The 21197-nt window shown below is 38.5% G+C and overlaps 1 protein-coding gene across 1 annotated transcript in view; it reads right to left on the bottom strand.

Annotated features, from left to right (window-relative positions):
- The window catches only part of cntnap2b (contactin associated protein 2b), a 52719-nt gene that overhangs the window by 7918 nt on the left and 23604 nt on the right, over nucleotides 1–21197 (bottom strand). Inside the window, exons 2-22 of the mRNA XM_056253428.1 lie at nucleotides 19532–19642; nucleotides 18146–18339; nucleotides 15394–15541; nucleotides 14809–15012; nucleotides 14188–14372; nucleotides 13028–13171; nucleotides 11527–11785; nucleotides 10450–10599; nucleotides 10142–10304; nucleotides 9442–9548; nucleotides 8854–8973; nucleotides 7640–7758; nucleotides 7448–7532; nucleotides 7205–7361; nucleotides 5642–5769; nucleotides 4933–5103; nucleotides 4378–4596; nucleotides 3403–3639; nucleotides 2969–3196; nucleotides 1125–1258; nucleotides 920–1013 (exon numbers count right to left, since the gene is read on the bottom strand). Coding sequence (XP_056109403.1) covers nucleotides 920–1013; nucleotides 1125–1258; nucleotides 2969–3196; nucleotides 3403–3639; nucleotides 4378–4596; nucleotides 4933–5103; nucleotides 5642–5769; nucleotides 7205–7361; nucleotides 7448–7532; nucleotides 7640–7758; nucleotides 8854–8973; nucleotides 9442–9548; nucleotides 10142–10304; nucleotides 10450–10599; nucleotides 11527–11785; nucleotides 13028–13171; nucleotides 14188–14372; nucleotides 14809–15012; nucleotides 15394–15541; nucleotides 18146–18339; nucleotides 19532–19642 — 3357 coding nt within the window. The remainder of the gene's footprint in view (nucleotides 1–919; nucleotides 1014–1124; nucleotides 1259–2968; nucleotides 3197–3402; nucleotides 3640–4377; nucleotides 4597–4932; nucleotides 5104–5641; nucleotides 5770–7204; nucleotides 7362–7447; nucleotides 7533–7639; nucleotides 7759–8853; nucleotides 8974–9441; nucleotides 9549–10141; nucleotides 10305–10449; nucleotides 10600–11526; nucleotides 11786–13027; nucleotides 13172–14187; nucleotides 14373–14808; nucleotides 15013–15393; nucleotides 15542–18145; nucleotides 18340–19531; nucleotides 19643–21197) is intronic.

The raw sequence follows: 21197 nt of genomic DNA, 5'->3' as shown, positions 1-21197 counted from the left end.
GTCAATAGGCTATATGCACGCATAAGTTCCGCATTTGACGCAAGGATGCTCTTCAGTTTCCGGTTGGGGAGATTTAAAGCGGAGGAAAACCGAGGAAAACGGGATTATGGCAGAGTCTTCAAAATTTACTGTCCTCTCGTCTTTGAAACGAAACTTTAATACGTTTAGATGTAATTTTATATATAGTTATGTTTATGTAATATAATAAACAAAGAAGCATAAACAAAATGAGGGGTGTCTGTTTTGTCTGTTTTTGTGACTAACGTTTCTTTAGTATACCAATAGAGTATAAAAACCAATATAAATTCTCGGTATAGCATTGGACTCTACGATCGGCGGAAGTAATCCAGCATCCTTAGACCTTCACCGGAAATACCCCCGTGCATAGAGCCCATATAGACAGAAAAAGTAGATCTCTTTAAAATGCCATTTCTAGAGTATATCACTGTATTTAATCATGTTTAATATATTTAATTTCATTTTATGGACCAGTGTTGAAGACTTTGTTTCCCATAATACCAGAATCTTTGCTGAATTAGTTTGAGTTGCAGAGTTGCACTTCAAATTTCACATTGGGTTGAGGCCGGTTCAATTAAAACTTATTTTCTTCAAAAGAGACAATTCATGCTCGCAAAAAAAGCATTTTAAACGAATAGTTCACCCAAAAATGAAAATGATCCCACAATTTACTCACCCTCAAGCCAATCTAGGTGTATGACTTTCTACTTTTAGCCAAACACAATCGGAGTTATATTAAATAATATCCTGGCTCTTCCCAGCTTTGTAACGATATTGAATACTGCTTGAGTTTTTAAAGCCTCGTTCATCAATTCACAGAGTCAGAACAAGTCACTCTTACGCACACATTCCAAATTCACACTTGAAAACCACAAAATAACTCTATGAAAATAATGCTTACCGAAAACTTTTCCTAGGAAAATTGTCTTCACAAGGTTAAATTCTGTATCTGAGGCTTCGGGAAGAGTGTAGTCTACTGTGGGATAATGATCCACCTTCAACACATATTAAGACTCATTAATCCAGTGAATTGTAACAGTGATTATTATCTAATAACACAGCAGATTGATCTTTATCTAGTGTCTCTCCTGAGAGCGATACAGTACCTGCAGTTGAATGAGCCTGTCCTGCCGGCTGATGTTAACGTTATGAGGCTGACCGTTAGCCATGTTACGATGATTCAGGCTGATCGAGAACGGCTCCCTCAATCCCCCCAGGTTATAGCGGATCTGTAGAGTACCTGAGGGAAAACACAATCAATGTTTCATTAATGTTAAGCGCTTCCAAGCAGGGTTATTATCGTTAACTAAAACTAAAAAAATAATTATTAAAATAAACAAACACGACTTATTTTATTACCAAGGCAACATTTTTCATTTTTATTCCATTAATCCTGGGTATGCATAAGCTGACGTTTCAAACTATACATACCTAAACCCTGGGTTAACATCCTTTTTTGCATATTTGTGGAGCAGTGACATGGATTGGATGGATCCTCATAATATTTGTTGCAGACTACGTTTTTTCTGAATGAACTTTTCAGACAACAAAGGTAAGAATAAAACTCTTCTTCACTCCAAATTATGCGTTTTCCATCGGCATTTGACAGTTTCCCCCTCAATCGCTGAAGTGACTGTTTATATACAATGTTTGGTGTTCCCGTGATTGTCCAAAGAACACAAATATGAGGCACGCTGCATGCTATTGGTTGTCCGTTGCTAAGCATCCAGGCGTAATATTCGAACATCGCATTGTTTCACATTGTAAATGTTTGGTTGATGCGGGGTTGATGACATCCAAGATATTCATGTCTTTCGTTCTTCAGTCGAAAAGAAATTAAGGTTTTTGAGGAAAACATTCCAGGATTTTTCTCCATATATATCTCGTTTCCACCAAAAAAGAACTGGTTCGGAACTGGTGCTGGTTCAAAGTTGGTTCAACTTGCAAAACCTTCTCAGAACCTGTTTGTTTTTCCACTGACTAGAGAGCCCAGGGAAATACGTCATTACGTCACTGTGTACGTCGCCATACGTGACGTGGTAAAAGAATGGTTCTAGTCCTGCAAAGAGTTGGTGCCGCTCTGGAACCAATTTTCCTGGCCGAGAACCGGTTCTTTGGCTGTCGAAACACAAAGAACTGGTTCGCGAGTAGGCACCGGCTCCGAAACGGCTCTCAAAATGCTTTGGTGGAAAAGTGGTAATAGTGGACTTCAACGGGAACCAAATTGGTCCAAATTGCAGTTTCAACGCAGCTTCAAAGGGCTCTACACGATCCCAGCCGAGGAATAAGGGTCTTAAAAATAAACATGTTTATACTTTTTAATCACAAATGCTCGTCTTGCACTAGCTCTGCGATGCGCCACGCATTACGTAATCACATTGAAAGGTCATGTGTGACGTAGGCGGAAGTACCGACCTAGTGTTTACAAAGCGAACGTGCAGAGACAAACGCCCTTTACAAAAAATTAAGTAAAACAACGATGTCGGACGAAGTCGTGGATGTGCAAGATGAGCATTTGTGGTTAAAAAGTATATATATTGTTAACTTTTTTTAGAAAATGACCGATTATTTGGCTAGATAAGACCCTTATTCGTCGGCTGGGATCGTGTTGAGCCTTTGAAGCTGCATTGAAACTGCAATTTGGACCTTCAACCCGTTGGTTCCAGTTGAAGTCCACTATATGGAGAAAAATCCTGGAATTTTTTCCTCAAAAACCTTAATTTCTTTTTTCTTACTGAAGAAAGACAGACATGAACATCTTGGGTGACATGGGGCTGAGTAGGGTAAACACTGTACCGTAACACTGCAAAACTAGTGCTAACCCTGCTTCTAAATTACAAGAGTGAAATGTTCTTTTTGCCAGGGTGGTGTTATAGAAGGATGAAAACCCAGGGTTAACTCAGTGTGAAAAAGCGTTAAATCTGAGCTCTAAACATGCGAACAGTCTCACCATTTTGCCGCAGCACCACGGCCAGGTAGTCCTGCGTCTTGGAGCTGATGTAGATGAGGACGGCGGGCGTGTGGGACGTACTGAAACTAAAGCTCAGCTCCTCACGGGTCAGATTACCCACAGTGCTTAGGACTCCAGACTCGCCTTCTTTAACTGCAGGAGAAGAGCTGCTCTCTGACATGAGGTCGTACCGCACCAGCGTCCCACTCTCAAAGTACCCACCAACATCTAGAACGGAGGCAGGCGCCAATAAGAACAAAGCAAAACTGGGCCTGATCGGCTTGTAGTCCATGTCTGTTAGCTTTGATGTCATGTATATACAGTTCTAAATTACTCCTTAAAGATGAGATTTGTGGGTTTAAATATTTAGTCGCTCATTATGTTACAGCCAAAACAATACTGAATTATCTACCTATTAAAATAATGGCCCATACCATCATTGCAGAAAGGCCCGTCGAAGGCGGTCAGACTGCAGTCGCACGAGTATCCGTTGTATTTCTCGATACATTTCCCTCCGTTCTGGCAATGCATTCTGTAGCTGCTGCAGTGACCCGAGCATCCAGGCTTCACCCCTGGTGTGACCTTTGCCCTCCCCTCAAGGTCAAGTGTCACCCCGTTGACCTTTAGGCAACGAATGCAACCCAGAATTCCTCTCTGCCCCCCTGAGGCTCCTAAAGTGTAATGGCAACACAGATATAATTAGATATTAGCCATAATAATAAAAATAAACAAACAAAAAAATATTGTAACACTGTTTTATAATTTTTTTTCTTTCTGGAGTATTTTTTTTTAATGAATTTCATAAGACATTATACGCTATTAAGAGAACAAAAACATCTCTTGAAAATACATTAATATATATATATATATATATATATATATATATATATATATATACATATATGTGTGTATGTATGTATATATATATAAAAAAAAATTATGCTTGCAACAAATATTTTACATTTAAAAGGGTACAAAGATTTCATGATTTCCCATTGATAAGTGCACTTAAAATAAATATTAACTAAGACTTTTTGAACTGTTATAATGAGATATTCGGGAGACAAATGTACTTTTATTATAATAATTTTGTTAATTTATTTATAATTTATGTTTATTATCTTATCTGATAAGCCAAACTAACTTATTATTATATCAGTTTTTTTTTTTTTTTTCTGTATTGGTAGTTTCTTGAGCATCAGTTTCAAAATGTTTATTTCTATTTCGCCAGAAAACTTTAAGATTTATTTTTGTACACTTTTTATTGTACAATTTCAAGTACAAAATTCTACTTGTGTGAACAAAATGTTTTAATAGAAAAGTTTGCGTTATGTTTCACAACTTTTATCAACAAATATTATCATCATTGTAATTAGGATCATCTGCCAATCATCTGCTGGAGATCTCACCTACAAACAGCTGACTGAAGAGCTGCAGGCGTGTGTGGCCCTGGTGCGGGGCTGACCGCGCCTCCCTGTGCAGCTTGTCCAATCGCAGAACAGCCTCCTTAATATTCCGCTCCGCCTCCACCCTGTGCCACTGGTCATCATTGAGGGGTGTAGATGAGCGCACGATTAACTCCACAGGCCCGTTGCCCACATCAAATGAGAACGACACCACAGTGGCAGCTGTGGAAAGCAGTGTTGTTCTCGTTAATTAAACTGAAACTATTCAAAACGGTTTTTGGTAATTGAAATAAAGCTGAAATAAAATTAAAATTACTAAAATAAAACTGGGGAAAAAAAACAAATAAAAAGGACAAAAGCTCAACAAAATGACTAAAACTCAAAATCGAATTAAAATGGAAACTGAAAATATAAAAATAAAAGCCAATTGAAAATATTAATAAATACTATAATAGTATAGTAGCTCACTTTCTCTGAAGGGAAGATAACAGTGATTCACAACAACCCTACTCAAGATGAGGTGCTAAAAATATGTGGTCCTCTTGCATGCGAGCTTACATTTGAGTTCCAAGCGAAGGAAATCTGGATTTCCCAGGTTTTCCAGAAAGACACCATGTGAGGCTGAAGTCTTAAAATAGAAGGAAACGTCTGCGCTGGTCTCGGCTTTGAACGTGGGAAAATGAAGATAAGATGCAGGTGTGTTGAATGACGCTGCGTTCCAGTAGTGACCTATAAAAGAAACACACCGACAACTGTTTTTGGGGTTTACTAGAAAAGATTTTCATGCTTGAATGTTCAAAAAACATATACAAAGTCCTGTCAGGAAACTCTAAATGGCACAAGCTGATAGGTCCTTAACTCAGCCTGCTTGCAATCACATAGTTCTGTCTATAGGGCACAGCTGATTGGTTCCTGCTGTATCAGTAGCCAATGAGCTTGCTTTGTCAACGTTCATGGTTAGCATTTGCCTTAGCAGTGCAGCAGCGTGCTTTCAGAAACCCTCCACCTTCCACTCTTCACAGTCTGTTAGTAACACTCTGTTTAGTTCCTGTCTCGATGAAGCACCGCCCTCTAAAAAGCGCAATGTGCAGTTAACATATTTTGATGTTATTAACCTATCATTTCTCATCAATTTTAAGGGTACTTTATAATTAGTTTTGTGGATAGGCCTGTGTTTGTTTCTGTGATCGGACCAAGAGCACGTCCTGCTTGGCTAAACTACGTAGCATGTTGTAGTTACTACATTTGAGAGCATGATTCCACTTACGATCTCCTTGGCAGCGGAGCGGCCCAACAGTGAGTTTGGCTTCGGATCCAGAGCGGTGTATATCGCCAACCACTACCTGACTGACAGGCAGATGGTCCTTGTACATCAACACACCCGCATCCTCTTTCCTGGAGAAACAAACACAGGCAGAGGAAGAATTATGGACCACAAGGGGGCAACATTGCATTGTACAATGCAGCAGACATGGGATATGTTCAAACTGGGATTTTGTAGTGTACTGCTTACTGCATAGTACAAGTATTGCATTTAAAAAAAAAACTTTGATAATTACTTAATTTCATTAGTTTAATTCAGCCAAAGGCATTCTTCTATTCAGCACATAAATATGGATATTTTGGATTTTTGTGCCCAAATTTCCTTTTAATTCACTGATTCAAGGAGGAGATATTAAAAACAGTTGTTGTTTATGAAAGGTGAAGTTGAGCGGATTGCATTGGAGATGCAGTATCTATCATGCATATAGAAAATGTGCACAATTATACACTACAGTTCGAAAGTTTGAGTTCAGTTAGATTTGTTTTTGAAAGAAATATGTTTGAAAGAATATGTTTATTCAGCAAGGATGCATTCAATTGATCAAAGGTGAAAGAAAAGACGTTTATATCGTTATAAAAGATTTCTATTTCAAATAAATGCTGTTCTTTTGCACTTTCTATTCATCAAATAATCATGAAATGTATCACGGTTTCCAGATAAAACTTAAGCAGCACAACTGTTTTCAATAATAATAAGAAATCTTTCTTGAGCAGCAAATCAGCATATTAGAATGATTTCTGGAGGATCATGTGACACTGAAGACTGGAGTAATGTTGCTGAAAATCCAGCTTCGCATCACAGGAATAAATAGCATTTAGCAATATATTAAAAATGTTTATATTTTAAATTGTAATAATATCTCATAATATCACCGGTTTTACTGTATTTTCTTTTTAATCCAATAAATGCAGCCTTGATGAGCATAAGAGAAAACATCAAAACAACTTTTAACTTTTGAACCACAGTGTACAATGTTGCATATTGCAAAAATACTGTATTGCAAACTATATACTATTTCAAAAGTCATATGGTAGTATGCAATTCCAAACAAACTCTGCATGATCAAACCATCCAATTTAACAGTAAAAGGCCACCAGGTTTGTATACAGCTGGCTTTTCTTTAAGTCTTCTTCTGAATGCCATCTAATCGTGTAAGTCCTTCAAGTTGCTGGTGGAATGATCTGCCCACCCTCATCCGGAATGCAGAATCCCTGACAGCATTCAAAAGACAACTGAAAACTCATCTCTTCCGTGAGCACTTAGCATAGCAAAAAAAAAAAAAAATCTTTCCTTTTCCTTTAAATCCTTGCTTATCTGGCTTATGCTACTCCGAGCAATGTCTGAACTTTGTATTTTGAGCACTTCTTGCGTTGTTTTTGTCTCTTCACGATGACTCGCTTGGTTTAGTCCTCAGTTGTAAGTCGCTTTGGATAAAAGCGTCTGCTAAATGACTAAATGTAAATGTAAAGTTTCCTAAACCAAAACAAGAATAGACCAAGATCTCACCATTGTCTCAGATCCGCATCACAGTTGCAGTAGTATCTGGGATCTGTGCAGTTGCGTTCAATGCCACAGGCACATTTCTGCACGCCAGGTCCCGAGCCGCCCCAGTAGAGGTGCTTCTCGTTCCCCCTGCCGACCCACCACGTGGACGGAGAACCGTCTAAAACACGGGGAAAATGAAAGCCTCAAACTTAGAGCAATTAAACGTTCCTCTTGAAGTTGTTAGCTTTAACCACATCCATTTACCTGGCGTGTTGAGCAGGTGTGATTTGTAGCACATGTACGCCACGTTCTGCTCACAGAGCTCAGCGGTGCTGGTCACGGCGTTCATCTGAACCACAAAAACATGAGCAGTTCTGAGGGTGAGCACCATATTCAGCATCCGTTGTTCAGAAATAACAGCGTTAATTGTTCAATTCACACTGTTTTAAGCGTTACCTGTTCAACAGACATGCTGTAATTGAGCGTGAGCACAGTCTTGTCTTCAGGTCCTGAACCTGCTGCCACAGAACTCTGAGCTGGAAGGTCATTCACAATAGTTGTCCACACCTTGTCTTCTGAAATACACACATACACAGGTGTGCCACTCAGTGAGTATTCAAGAATTTTTTTTTTATTTTTTTTTGTTAGAAATAACTGGATGTATTTATTGTTAAATGTGTAATATATTTGATACTGTTAGTTGAAAAACAGTCATAATTTAGTCATTTTTGGTACCAAAGGTCACTGATGTGTAAATGTGGGTGATTATGTGTTAATTTATTCATTGTTATGACAATGAATATAATTAACACATGATATGAAAATTTTAACTGAACTTAAGATGTGTGCTTCACATGATCCTGCTGATATTCTGTTTTGTTTTAAATGTATTTAAACATATTTGCATTTAAATGTATTATATATACACTTTTTGATATAAACTTAAATTTTTATATAAATGTACTGTATATACATATATATATTTATATAAAATGTACATAATATGTATTGTGTATATATAATACATTATACTATGGGGCTGTTGAATGCTTGAATCTGATTGGTTGACCAACGTTCTAATGTGCGCAATTACTTTCAGGGAAACGCACGGGTAAAGTAGTTCCGGGCAGTTCTTGAACGCATTACAGTTCCATATCACTTCGCCAAATGATTTCAGTAATTTCAAAGGTCTTTGCAGGCAACAACAGCAAAAGAACCAAAACCCACAGCGACACTGACCAGCAAATAAATTTAGTAAACAATAGGATAAAAGCGACAAATTATTTCCGTGTTTTTTCCCACAAAATTACATTTTATTATGTACGGAAAGCACATACTCTCTTTCTCCCGCTCAAACACACACACATACAGTAAGGACACACGCTTGCACAGAAACGTGTTGTCAGCGCTGCTCTGATGATTTTATCAGTAAAATAGTTTAGCAACTTAAAAGCTACATGACATCTCTCACTAGTGAGGTAATAACGGCTCTGTTCTTGAAGCAGATACACTTACAGTTTCGCTATTAGTAGAGACGCTGCTGCCGAACAGTTGAGAGACGCACAGACTCAGATAATTCACGCATGCTTAATTTCTCTCTCACTGATTTTATCCCCTGGTAAAATAAAGGTAAAATAAAATAAAATAAATATGTGTTTGGTGGTTCTAACCCATCATATTGCAGGTGACTCTGAATGGCTGAAGGGGTCCGCTGCCGTCTGGATCGATCCAGTATGTGTCTGAGCTTCGGCCCAAGTGTTTGTACTCCTCACATGACTGCTCGTACACAGCTGCAGAAACACACAGCGTAAGCATCAAAACAGCCACCACTGCAAAAAAATCTACAATGCTTCATTTCAGAGAACCAGTCAGCTAAATAAATACAAAACTAAATAAATATACTAGCATCTGATAATTCCAAAGCAAAAATGTCTATTCTCTAAAGGTTCTTTGCATGCACTGTAGGCTTCAATAAAGGAGTTGATATATAGTTCTTTGGAGATTATAAAAGATCATTATGATGATTCATTACAGGTTCTTCAGATCTGTTTATTAATTGGTACACTGATGGTTTTCTAAAGAACGTTCTTTGTGGAGCTCAAAATGGTCTCCTTCGCCACCAGACACTGCTTTTATAACATTTTATAGCATTGTTTGAGTCTATTTGGTCCTGTTGTACAACATAGCAGCAGTTTGTAATAAACAAGTGTCAAAATAAGCTCAAATAAAAGTGGGCAATATGATTTGAGATGGCTTACAGTTGTGGCAGGTGGCACCAGAGTATCCAGTGCCTTCACATGCACATTTAAACGTGTTTCCAGTTTGAGAGCACTTTCCTCCATGTTCACAGTGGTTTGGCACACACCTGGAGAGAAAGAGAGACAGCGAGAGAGAGAGATTAAAGACACTGTAAAGTTCTTTGTATCTCTATAAAGCCTCATTTTTAAAGTCCTTAAGTCCTGTCTCCTAAAGATCCTGATCCTGCATGTTAACATTCGACCTGATTAAATGGGGGCAGGACACGTGACAGAGCTTTGAGGAACTCCTGCTGAAGTGAGTTAGATGTGGCTTACATAACTTTCTCAAAGAGGCGCAATCAATGGTACAGCTCGAGAAATGTCTTTTTGAAAACAAAACAAAAAAACAATCAAAATACAGCAGCGGCTTTGATCAGAACATTGCGATCAAAGGCAAACATCTGGTCTACATTTGTTTGCAGAGTCATCTCTGGGAGTGCAGTGCAGCAGATCCATGAATGAATATGGATGGGTACGGGGGGATTGACTTTATCGCAAAAGGGACGTGACATTACCATATGAAAAGCAGAGCTGTAATGAGAGTGCGTTTTGACTTTTACAAAGCAGAATATGCATAAATCTGTAAAATAGTTTGAGTGGTTATGCAAATTTACATCGGGGTTTCTCCATCAGTGCGTGTCTATACTAAAAAATCAATTACCTGTCTATGATGGCACACATATCCAGACTGACGTTCTCAAAGCTACCCAGCATGCCTTGCTCCACAGACTGCAAGTCGACCAACTGTTCGTCGACATGTATGAGCTGCATGCAGCCCTGAAAGGAGCGCTGTGATGGAGAAAAGTCAGTCCGCGGGAAGTATCCTGCACATGGCAAACAAGGAAATGAAAACCTGTAATCTCAGACGTGCAGTCATGCAAAGCAAATCAAGTGTTCCCAATAAGATACTGACAATACATTATTATAACATTTGACGTACAAAAAAAGAGAGGTGTTTCCTACAATTACCTCCGAAAAAATAATCTCCTCCAGTCCTGATCTGAATGGGGAGGGCAGCTCTCACTGTGGACATCTCGTCTCCATTAATGGTCAACATGGCAATGCTCTCCAGTGCCAGGAAGTGAACGTTGTGCCATTGTCCATCATTAAGACCAGAACCTGCACAGCCAAATGGTTTACCTCCATGAGCAAAAGTCAGACTCTTAAAGTCGTACTTTAGTTTTTTGTGTATGTGTGTTTTTTCTCCACGTTTCACTGGTCAATACACTGATGGGTTGGTAAGATGTTAATATGTGATAAGTAAGGTGTTTTAAATGGCTGCTAGCGTGTTGCTACAGGGATACTAAGAAGTTCTGATTGTTCTGGGTGGTTGCCAAGGTGTTTCTATGCAGATGCTAAGGTGTTTTAAAGGCTGCTATGGTGTTGCTACAGGGATAAAAGAGGTTCTGATTGTTTTTAGAGTGTTTCTATAGTGTTTTGAATGGTTGCTATCATGCTACTATGCCGTTTCTAGGGTGTTTTGGATGGTTGTCAAGGTGTTGCTTTGTAGATCCTAAGGTGTTTTAAATGGCTGCTATGGTGTTGCTACAGGGATGCTAGAGGTACTGAGGGTTTTTAGTGTTTTGCTATGGTGCTTTTAATTGTTGATATCATGCTGCTATGTAGTTTTTAGGGTGTTCTGGGTGGTTGCCAAGGTGTTGCTATGCAGATGCTAAGGTGTTTTAAATAGCTGATATGGTGTTGCTACCGGAATGCTAGAGGTTCTGAGTGTTTAAGTGTGTTGCTATGGTGTTTTGATCGGTTGCTTTAATGCTGCTATGCAATTTCTAGGGGTCTCTGGGTGGTTGCCAAGGTGTTGCTATGTGGATGCTAAGATGTTCTAAATGGCTGCTAAGGCGTTGCTTCAGGGATGTTGAGGTGTTCTTAGTGTTTTAAATGCGTTGTTATATGTTGCTACGGTGTTATGGATGTGTTGCTATAGGGATGCCAAGGAAATAAAATACAAGTGGAAGCTGAAACTAAAGAAAGTCTAGAGATTGAGAGATTGAGAGAGCTCTCAGTGTGCGTTTTCAGTTGTAATGTTACCTGAGGATATGTCCACACGTGTATTCTTGCCCAGCGCGACGTACATGTGAACAGTAACTTTACCCTCCACCAGGCTGACCTCCACCCCTCCAGGCATGAGTGGAGTAAAGAACAGCAGACCGCTGGGATTCCATGTCCGAAACTGAAGTCTGACCGACACGGTGTCTGCGTCAGTCCGACCCGGAAGCTGCAAGGAGCTGGTGGAGTTAAAGAAGGCAGGGAACGTGCGTGATTCCGTGCAAGAGAACGTCAGGTTATGCTGGAATGGGAACAGCAAACATAAAAATGAACATTTCAAATGACAGTGGAAATTAAGGGGTTTAACACACAGCACTGCAGGAATGATCACAAACTTTACAGCAGAATTTCAGAGGACAGATTCATTTGGTCATAGTAAGAGGGAGGTTTATTCAGGAAACCTGGATAGTTCACATCAGGACCATACTGGAAAATCCAGCTAAAACCTGTTTAAGGTGGTAGCTGGTTTTGTGATGTTTCTAGCTAGTCCACACTGGTCTACATGGTGAAAATACCAGCCAGTGGTTGGTCAAGTCAAGCTGTTAAAGATTGGCAGACCACCTTGGACCGGGAAAAGCAGCTACCATGTTTCAAAACTCCATTCAATCACCTTAAACTGGCACGACCTAGATTTTCCAGCACAGAAAGGGACTGTGGACAATAACCGGCAGTCATTATGTAGTCATTGTGAATAATCACAGAACACACACAGTGACGGCACTTCTCACTTCACGTCTGTCCTCACACACAGAGCATTGTGGGAAAGGGAAGGAGATCTCTGTTTATGACTGAGGTTAGTGCAGGGAGAGGAACTGTATCTATTGAATATTTCATGTGAGATATAAAAGCCGCAAACCTTTGGGAGCTGAGATTACTGTAAACAATACAAAGAATCGAATTAGAACAATCATCGGAAAAACAACAGAAGGCCTAAAATCTGGATTAAGAAAGTAAATGGGGTCGTTTCTTATTTCTTGTAAATTGTAACCAGAAGTAATAAAACATTTTAGAGCAGTGGTTTTCAGGAGCTTGGGTATTATTGAACTATTAAAGAATTTGGTAACACTTTAGTTTAGGGTCCAATTCTCACTATGAACAATTGTATATTGCTTATTAGCATGCATATTACTAGCATATTGGCTGTGTATTAGTACTTATAAAGCACATATTAATGCCTTATTCTGCATGAACATATTCTCCATCCCTTATTCCAACCAAATACCTAAACTTAACAACTACCTTACTAACTATTCATAAGCAGTGATTAGGAATTTATAGAGCTTAAATTCAGTCCTGGTAGCTGTAAATAAAAAAATAATTTTGACAATGGGGGAATCAAATAGGTTGAGGACTGCTGTTTTAGAATAACGTAATACCCAATAACAGCCATTCCTCTGAACAGCCACTGAATTATCTCCACCAGACATTGGAGAGCTCTGCAGTGTTCATTTGATAAAAATAGACATGTAAATTTGGCACGTACAAAGCTGGAGGTGTCTACTTTTCTCCTGCGTGCGAGGTTAGTGATGTTGTCCCCGTTGTAATGAATGGCCTCCATGCAGCCGATGTAGTTTTCTCTGGCTCCTGAGCTGGGCTTGGCAGACACTGGCATCCCTCCAAATGTAATCTGGGAATAGACATCGAAGTGCAGTGAAAGTGAGGGAAACATTTACCATCTATAATACCGACAGCAAAACATTAATCTTATCTAATCTTATCTGTTTGAATAAATGCCACACAGTGAACGAAATAATATGTGTGCTAAAGACCCGGTTCCCGGTAGCATTGGGGTAAGACGATTAAACAGAGCGGGGGAGAGGCGTAAATGGACCATGAGAGATTATTATGTAATATGCAAATATATAATTGTGTTAATGGGTTTTATGTGATCTTAAAGGCATAGTTTACCGCAAAATCTTGACATTGCATGTTTTCAATTCAGAAATTCTGCCTTAAAGTCCCCATGAAATCAAAATGGACAATTCTTGTTTGTTTTGGAGTACTGTAGTATTTATTATAAATTATCTATCTGTGCACATCATTATTTATTTCAAATTCATGTGCCCTTGTAATCTTTGAGTCCATTTTGTTTTTGGGGTCTACTCGAATAGGTTTTCATGCTTGAATGTTCAAAAAACATTATTTTTCGTATTTTCGACATTGCAGCACCTCTCTTCCCAGTCTGTCAGTAACGCTCTGTTTAGTTCCTGTCTGAATAAAGCCCCTCCTTCTGAAAAGCACAATGTGCTCTGATTGGTCGGCTGGACCAGTGTGTTGTGATTGGTCAAGCACTTTGAGTGTGTTTGGGAAATGTCACGCCCCTTACCAAAACTGCAAGTTGTAACACACTAATAACTAACTCAATGAGGCATCACCCCTTTATTTTGCATATGCTTTTGGCGGGAATGATTAAAATGAGGAATATTGTGACGTGTTCATTCCCGGGAAGAAAATCAGGGCAACAATGGAGTTACAATAAGTTTGCAGAGCTTTTTCATGCTCAAACAGCAATATTACACACTAAAGAAAGATCCTATAATATAATGCTGAATAATATTGAATATGAATATAAATATAAACCAGTATATATTTATTTGAACACATAAGCTAACAAAACAGATTTATTTGAAATCTGTCATGTACTTCGTAGTCCAGGTCCAGGTGGTCAAACTCTCCGTTGGTGCGGAAGCTCTGCGTGTGCTGGTCGACTGTGAAGTTGACGCTGCGTCTGTAGCGTTCGATCTGAACCGAGTGCCAGTGGTCGTCATCCAACAGGCTGCCGCTAGACACTGATGTGTGACCCTGAATGGAGCCGTACTGATTACTGCCTGAAATAGACACAAACATCAAACGCCATTAATGAAACGGGTCGGATGGGTCAAACCGGGATCCATACAAAATGGCTAAGGAGACAAAAACATTTTTTTTTTAAATACTAAAAACAGAAGTGTTTGCATGCTGTCAATCATAGAATAAAACAGAAAGTTCATAAGTTTGTTGATGTTTTTGAAAGAAGTCTTTTCAAGGCTGCATTTATTTGATCAAAAATACAGTAAAAACAGTAATATTGTTAAATATTATAAAAACTTATTGAAGTTTTCTATTTTAATATTTTCTATCTAATATTTAATATCTTCAAAAATCATTCTAATATGTTGATTTGCTGCTCAGGAAACATTTCTTTCTATTATCAGTGTTGATCAGTTGTGCTGCGTAATATTTTTGTGGAAACTGTTTGAGAAATCTTTGAGTTGAATACATTACCCAGGTTGATCTGCAGGAGCAGTTCTGCTCGGCGTAGCTCTAAAGTGATATAATCGCCCTGTTGTCCCTCTCCGTGAAGCAGAATGCCGTCTCCTTTGGTGGACTTAAACTTCAGTGATATCACATCCTTTAAGATCTTCATCTTTTTCTGTCTGAATCGATAGGAAATCACCCCCTGGCCGTCAAAGCTGATCATGTCCGCCCCTGGACGCAGAAATATGGATCAGTCTCAAACAAACATTAAGTCTTTTCTCATATCTATGCTGTCTCACATCAAACCAAGTTGATGATGCAACATAGGTGAAACTGAACATTTTAGCTTTTAAAGAGGCCATATCATGAATGATTATACATAATATTCCTTGATCTTGAAATAAACATGCTGTGTGTATTATGTATACTCTGACTTTGAGAACAACACTCCGTCCACAGCCCAGGAAGACCAGCCACAATATGCTAAAGAGCCTATTCTTGATGCATGAAGAATGATGCAACTATATTTGTTCCAACAAGAAAGTAAGCAACAATGCATAAAGCAAGAATACCACAAAGAGGTTAAAAAATGACCACTTTGACATCACTCACAGTAAGCGCAGCCATAGAGCTCCACTCTCAGACCAATTCTCCCCTCTTCACTCCAGTCCAGCGGGATGAAACGCACGTATCGAGCCACGAAAGGGTGCTGAAGTTCATGCCGCACAGCCCGTTCTGAGTTCCAGTTACCTGAAAACGTCTGAGGCAGAAAAAAAGTCAACACTTTATATAAAATCATTGAGAGAACCCCCTTCTGTAAGTGAGACACACCATTACTGCTTGTTCTCTGTACACAGATTACTACGACAGGATCTCGGCACATATTTCCAGGAGAACTGGCTTTGCATCGGAATATTTTCACAAGCACTGTTATTGAGCATTTCAGCCTTACTATGTGACCTCTGACCTGGCGCAGGATGTACTGACGAACGCAGAATCGCAGAGGATAGAGCAAAACAAAACACTGGTCACGAATTAGAGGTCTAAAATAAGAATTTTAAAAGAGAAATGTGGGAGGAGCTTGAGTTTGTCACCCAGCCCTATTTGTCTGAACCGCGTGAGGCGTCTACTCTCACCTAAAGCTTGGGACACACCAAGCCGACGATCGGCCATGACGTCGGGACGTTTTTTTTGGTGTTCCGCACCGTTGGCTCTATTCGGACGCCGTCAAGTTTTTTGGGGGCCGATTCAGCATGTAGAATCGGCAATGGGCCGTCGGTGCGAGAGAGAACTCTGATTGGCTGTTCAGCTTAGTGTATGAGTCAGAGCATGAGAATAATAGCAAGCCAGCAAGCAAAGAAGTCAAAACGGTACATATAGAAGGCTGTTCTAATGTTACGTCATCTTACCTGAGTGTTCCTGGGCGAATATTTTAATATTAACATGAGCGGAGTGGAATAAAGAACGTGATCATGATTGATATTCAAAACGGTAAGCACGCTCTGCTTTGTTTACGGTTTGTGTATTGCAGCGTCGGTTTCTCTCTTTGAATGAGGAATATAGACGAATATATCTGCAGAAATAGACAGTTGTTTAATGTCGGCTGTAGTTCTTTCGGTGGGTTCAAGCGCAGCCTTTTTGCCCCGACGCAGACAAAGCAAGGCTTTCATCAGTCGGGTCAGAGGTCACTCTTCCGCTGGAACTTGACCCGCGTACGGCCGTTACCAGAAGCCAGTGATTATAGTTTATAAAGTTATAAATATGGATATTTTTCTTATAAAAATGCATGGCTTTGCTTCAGAAGGCCTTTATTAACCACCTGGAGTTTATTTCTCAGAAGTCTTACACTTTCAGATTAATAAGATTAAAAAGATTAATAAGGGGTTACAGTCCAAAATATATAAGTGTTACACTTAAGTTCCAATGAAGACGAAGATGAAGATGAAAGTAGTAAAACACAGGGTTTATTTAAATAGATTCAAATAGACAGCCAACATGCGAGACAGTGTGCTTGTGCACAGACAATAACGGACCAGGGGTCTCATTTATAAAGCGTGCGTACGCACAAAACGGGGCTGGAAACGTACGTACGCCAGTTTCCACGCAAAGGTTGTGATCTATAAAAAACAAACTTGACGGGAGATTGTGTGCACCTTTAAGCAAACTTTGAGCCGTGCGTACGCACGTTTTGGAGACCGATGGTGAGCTGGAGCTAAATGTCTTTTTGGTCACTTTTAGACCGACATTAATATGTTCACAATAACAGTTTAAATAAATAAAACTATGTTTTACTTCTGAAATTCTGATATAAACATTTAGATTAAATATGCCATTCTGATGAATGGAGTTAGACACTTAAATTACATGAAATCATTACTGAGAAGTTACAAAAATTTTTTATATTCAATGAATAGAAATATTTGTTGTGGATGCAATGCTTTCAAACACTTTCCCTCTGTCATGCTGTGTTTTAATGTTTTAACTACAGAGATAATTGCTTATCATGATAATAGCAGATTGTCTGAGAAAACAGTTTCGTGCAAATAATGCACTACAAGGTCTATCTGTTTCCATTAAAAATATAAATCAATTAAAAATACTCTTTGGCCAGTGGAAAAGATTGAGAAAAACTTTCTCTGAAATGTATTTTACACTATTTGATTTATTTATTCAAAAACAAGGCAAGGATATAGGCTACTAAATTATTTTTTATTAATGTAACTAATGTGACGGCACATCCGTATTTCATATTTTCCAAATGTCTTGTACCCTTAAACATATGTTATCACGTGGATGAATAATCATATGCAAATGATATGCAGATGAGGATATGCATAGTAAAACTAGGCGTTGTAAGCTCCATATATGGTTATTTTGGGGAGGAGTCGCAAGTGCGCACATTCTTCCGCAGACTGGGATTTATAAAGTGAATTCTGCGCAGGTTCTGGCGTTATATAAGTTCACGGTTTTATAAGTCAGAATATTCATTTGCGTACGCCATTTTTGGCTTTCGGACGCACGTACACTTTTAGTAAGGATTCTACGCACAGTTTTATAAATGAGACCCCAGGAGTGCAGGTGAAGGAACAACTTAAGTAGGACCACAAACAAGGATAATTAATCACACAGCTGACACATAATGATAACGGTAACCATAGAAACGGAAAAGTTAATGGAAAATCCATGTAAACAGAAACTAACAGAACATAACGGTGACAAAAAGAGGAAAAGTTTCACTTTTTCCTGAACTTTTGTGGGTCATGTGAGTTTTGAACACAGCAGCAGCTGTTATTCTCAGATTTGGTAACCCAAAAACAATATGTACTCCCTGAGCTATAAATCACAGTTTTCCCTGTAAACTCACCCATATGTTGCTGTCCTGCCGATACGGCTTCCAGTTGCTTCCCGTGTCACTGTAGAAGAGCCTGTAGTGTTTCGTCCAATCCGAGCTGCTGTATCTGCCCTGTGTTGCTATGGCATTGATCTGTTTCCTGGCCCTGAGGTCCACCTGTAGCCACTGGTACCTGTCGGAGTCTAACGGTGACCATCCTCCATTGCCTATGAAAGACAAAGTACAAGTCAAATCTGATGTGAGAAAACAGCACATGCTGCCAAGCTTGAATTACGATGTGATAGTCCATAATGCTCCATCAACACTATACTTCCTTAACGGTAGCCAGACTGTGCATTCAAGTTCATTATGATGACCTACAGAGAGGTTTTCTCTATTATTCGATCAATCTTTGTACTTTATCTGCAGCACATCTCTGTCTGAACATCAACCAATGAGGAGAGAGACACGGCGGACATGAGAGTGACATTCAGGCTGTTCAGAATAGCCATCTACTCTTACATTTCCTGCAGTATGACCAGTCAGATGACCTAATACTACTATACAGGATGTGTATCCCACAATGCAATGCAAATGACATTTCCAGTGTGATGAATGAACCTGGAAGTGATTAAAGCCGTGGTTTTTAACATTGTGACTCATTATTTATACCGCCAAAACTTAGAGTTAAGACATGTTCATACAAAATTGAATTAAAATGCAAATTTATGCCGACATTTTGCATGCAAATTAACTGTATTTCGTTTTCATTATAAATGAACTACTTCATGTGCTAACAATAGCATACTACATTGTTTGAAGTGTTTATCACTGCATGAAGTATACAGTTTCACATACTATTTTTTAAGTAGGCCGTATACAATGTACACTACCATTCAGAAGTTTGTCAGTAAGATTTATTTTTTATTTTTTGAAAGAAATGAATACTTTTATTCAGCTAGGGCAAGGTGACAGTAAAGACATTTATAATGTTACAAAAGATTTCTATTTTAAACAAATGCTGATCTATTGATCTTTCTATTCATCAAAGAATCCTGATAAATTTTGTTTTTTAAGTTTTAAGAATAACACTGATTATAATAAGAAATGTTTCTTGAGCACCAAATCATCTTATTAGAATGATTTCTGAAGGATCATGTGACACTGAAGACTGGAGTAAAGATGCTGAAAATCAGCTTTGATCACAGGAATAAATTACATTTTAAAATATATTCGCATAGAAAACAGTTGTTTCAAATAGTAATAATATTGATCGAATAAATGCAGCCTTGTTGTGCATGAGACTTCTTTGAAAAACATTTAAAAATCTTACCGACCCCAAACGTTTGAACATTAGTGTTTATAATATGCAGTACGCTAGTATTCCATTCTGAACACAGCCGTAGAGCTCTTCCTCACCTACTCTCCTGTTGAGTTTTGCATAGCCAGCGCCAAAATCAGCGGCCAACACCGAGGAGCTGGTGAAGGCGCTGTAGGGAAGGGGTGAAGCCAACACCTCATCACACCTCTCTGAATAACACAGAAACGGAAAAACATAAGTTTGAAACATTTCTAAACAGATAGTACATCACAAAAAAAAAAAAAAAGAAAAAAAAAAAAAAATTCCAGTCATTATCTTTGCCACAGATGCTTGTGATAGAATATTCCTTTAATATCGAGTCGCAGTATGCATAGATGTAAACAATTTGTTGCAAATCTCATCTTTGGTACAATCTGACATTTAATGCACATATTCTGAAACATTGCAAATGCCTCTTTTTTCACATTTAGAGAATTAAGAATTAAGGAGAATTAACCTTGTAGTGATTTCTATCCTAGTGAATTATACATTAAAACACCATCCGAAAGAATCTTTCAGCTCAGAAAATTCAGGGTTTGTTAGAAAGTCAAGGTTTCCACAAAGTTCATAAAGCTTTCAGAAGTGGAGCACGTGTCTCATTGAAAGGTCCTTCATGTTTCTGGCCGCTGTGGGTGCGGTCAGTCTGCAGTTTAAATAGGCTCCTCGTAACCCAATTTATCTATCCAGAGGAGGAGAGATTAAAGGCCAGAGTCTGAGTACTCTTCTCTCACCACTCTAATTATATGTCTCATGTGTTAATGAGTGTTAATACAAAAAACAGTGCATTAAAAAGATATCTTAAAACTTTACCAGATAAATTCAAACTTCTTTTCAAATGCATTCAATTCATCAATTTTTTTTAGATCATTCACCATATTTATGACCATCAGTGGAGAAAAGTAATGGCGATGGATACAAAAAAAAAAAAAAATCAAGCTGAAATCAAATAAAATATAAATATTACAAGTAAAGTTAAACTTAGAAAATGACAATTAGAAATGTTGCCTTATGCCTGTTGAAGTACAAAAGTGACTAAAATAGCAAAGTAAACATAAATTAAAGCTAAATAGAAATACAAAAGAAAAAATATTAAAAAATTAAAATAAAAGTGCAAAATTGAAAACTGTGTGTGTAAACAACCAGCCTATAATATTAAAAATAATACCCATAAATCACACACAGTGGCTCTAAACGAACGGTTCCAGATTTTCATGACTGGTGATGATGTGCCCTATTAGCATAGATCACACCCTGAGTGAGCCGCAACAGTTCACTATTGCTGTTTACTCACTGTAGCAGCTGGAGATTTACAATGAATGCACCAAATAACATGACAAATGTTCTGTTTTTGGATGATGTACCAACAACATAAGAGTCTCAATAGACTCTGGGCATCTGAGCCACTGAGGACACCATAGTTGAATTTCATTTATGAAGGAAATGTGCCAAAGAAAGTCGATAAAGTGTTATATATTCGCATAAATAATTTTATGCCGGACTGCTTCAAAAAAGAGGGTCAGTGAAATGCTGGATTTGCACAAAAGTCGTTTCTGAAAGATTTTTTAGATTAATATGACGGTACATGCTAGTCGATGAGCTGAATCAACTTGCTAGTCGATGAGCTGAAACAACAACTACATAAATGTATTTTCTAACCGTTCAGAAACGTCCAGTTGCATTCTAAAAGCTGTAGCTTCTTCCTGAGTCTCTCCATCTGTGTTCGAA

The sequence above is a fragment of the Rhinichthys klamathensis genome, unplaced genomic scaffold (assembly GCF_029890125.1).
Source record: "Rhinichthys klamathensis goyatoka isolate OS25496 unplaced genomic scaffold, OSU_Roscu_1.1 h1tg000105l_1, whole genome shotgun sequence".
Lineage (NCBI taxonomy): Eukaryota > Metazoa > Chordata > Actinopteri > Cypriniformes > Leuciscidae > Rhinichthys > Rhinichthys klamathensis.
This window is presented reverse-complemented; position numbering and strand designations above follow the sequence as displayed.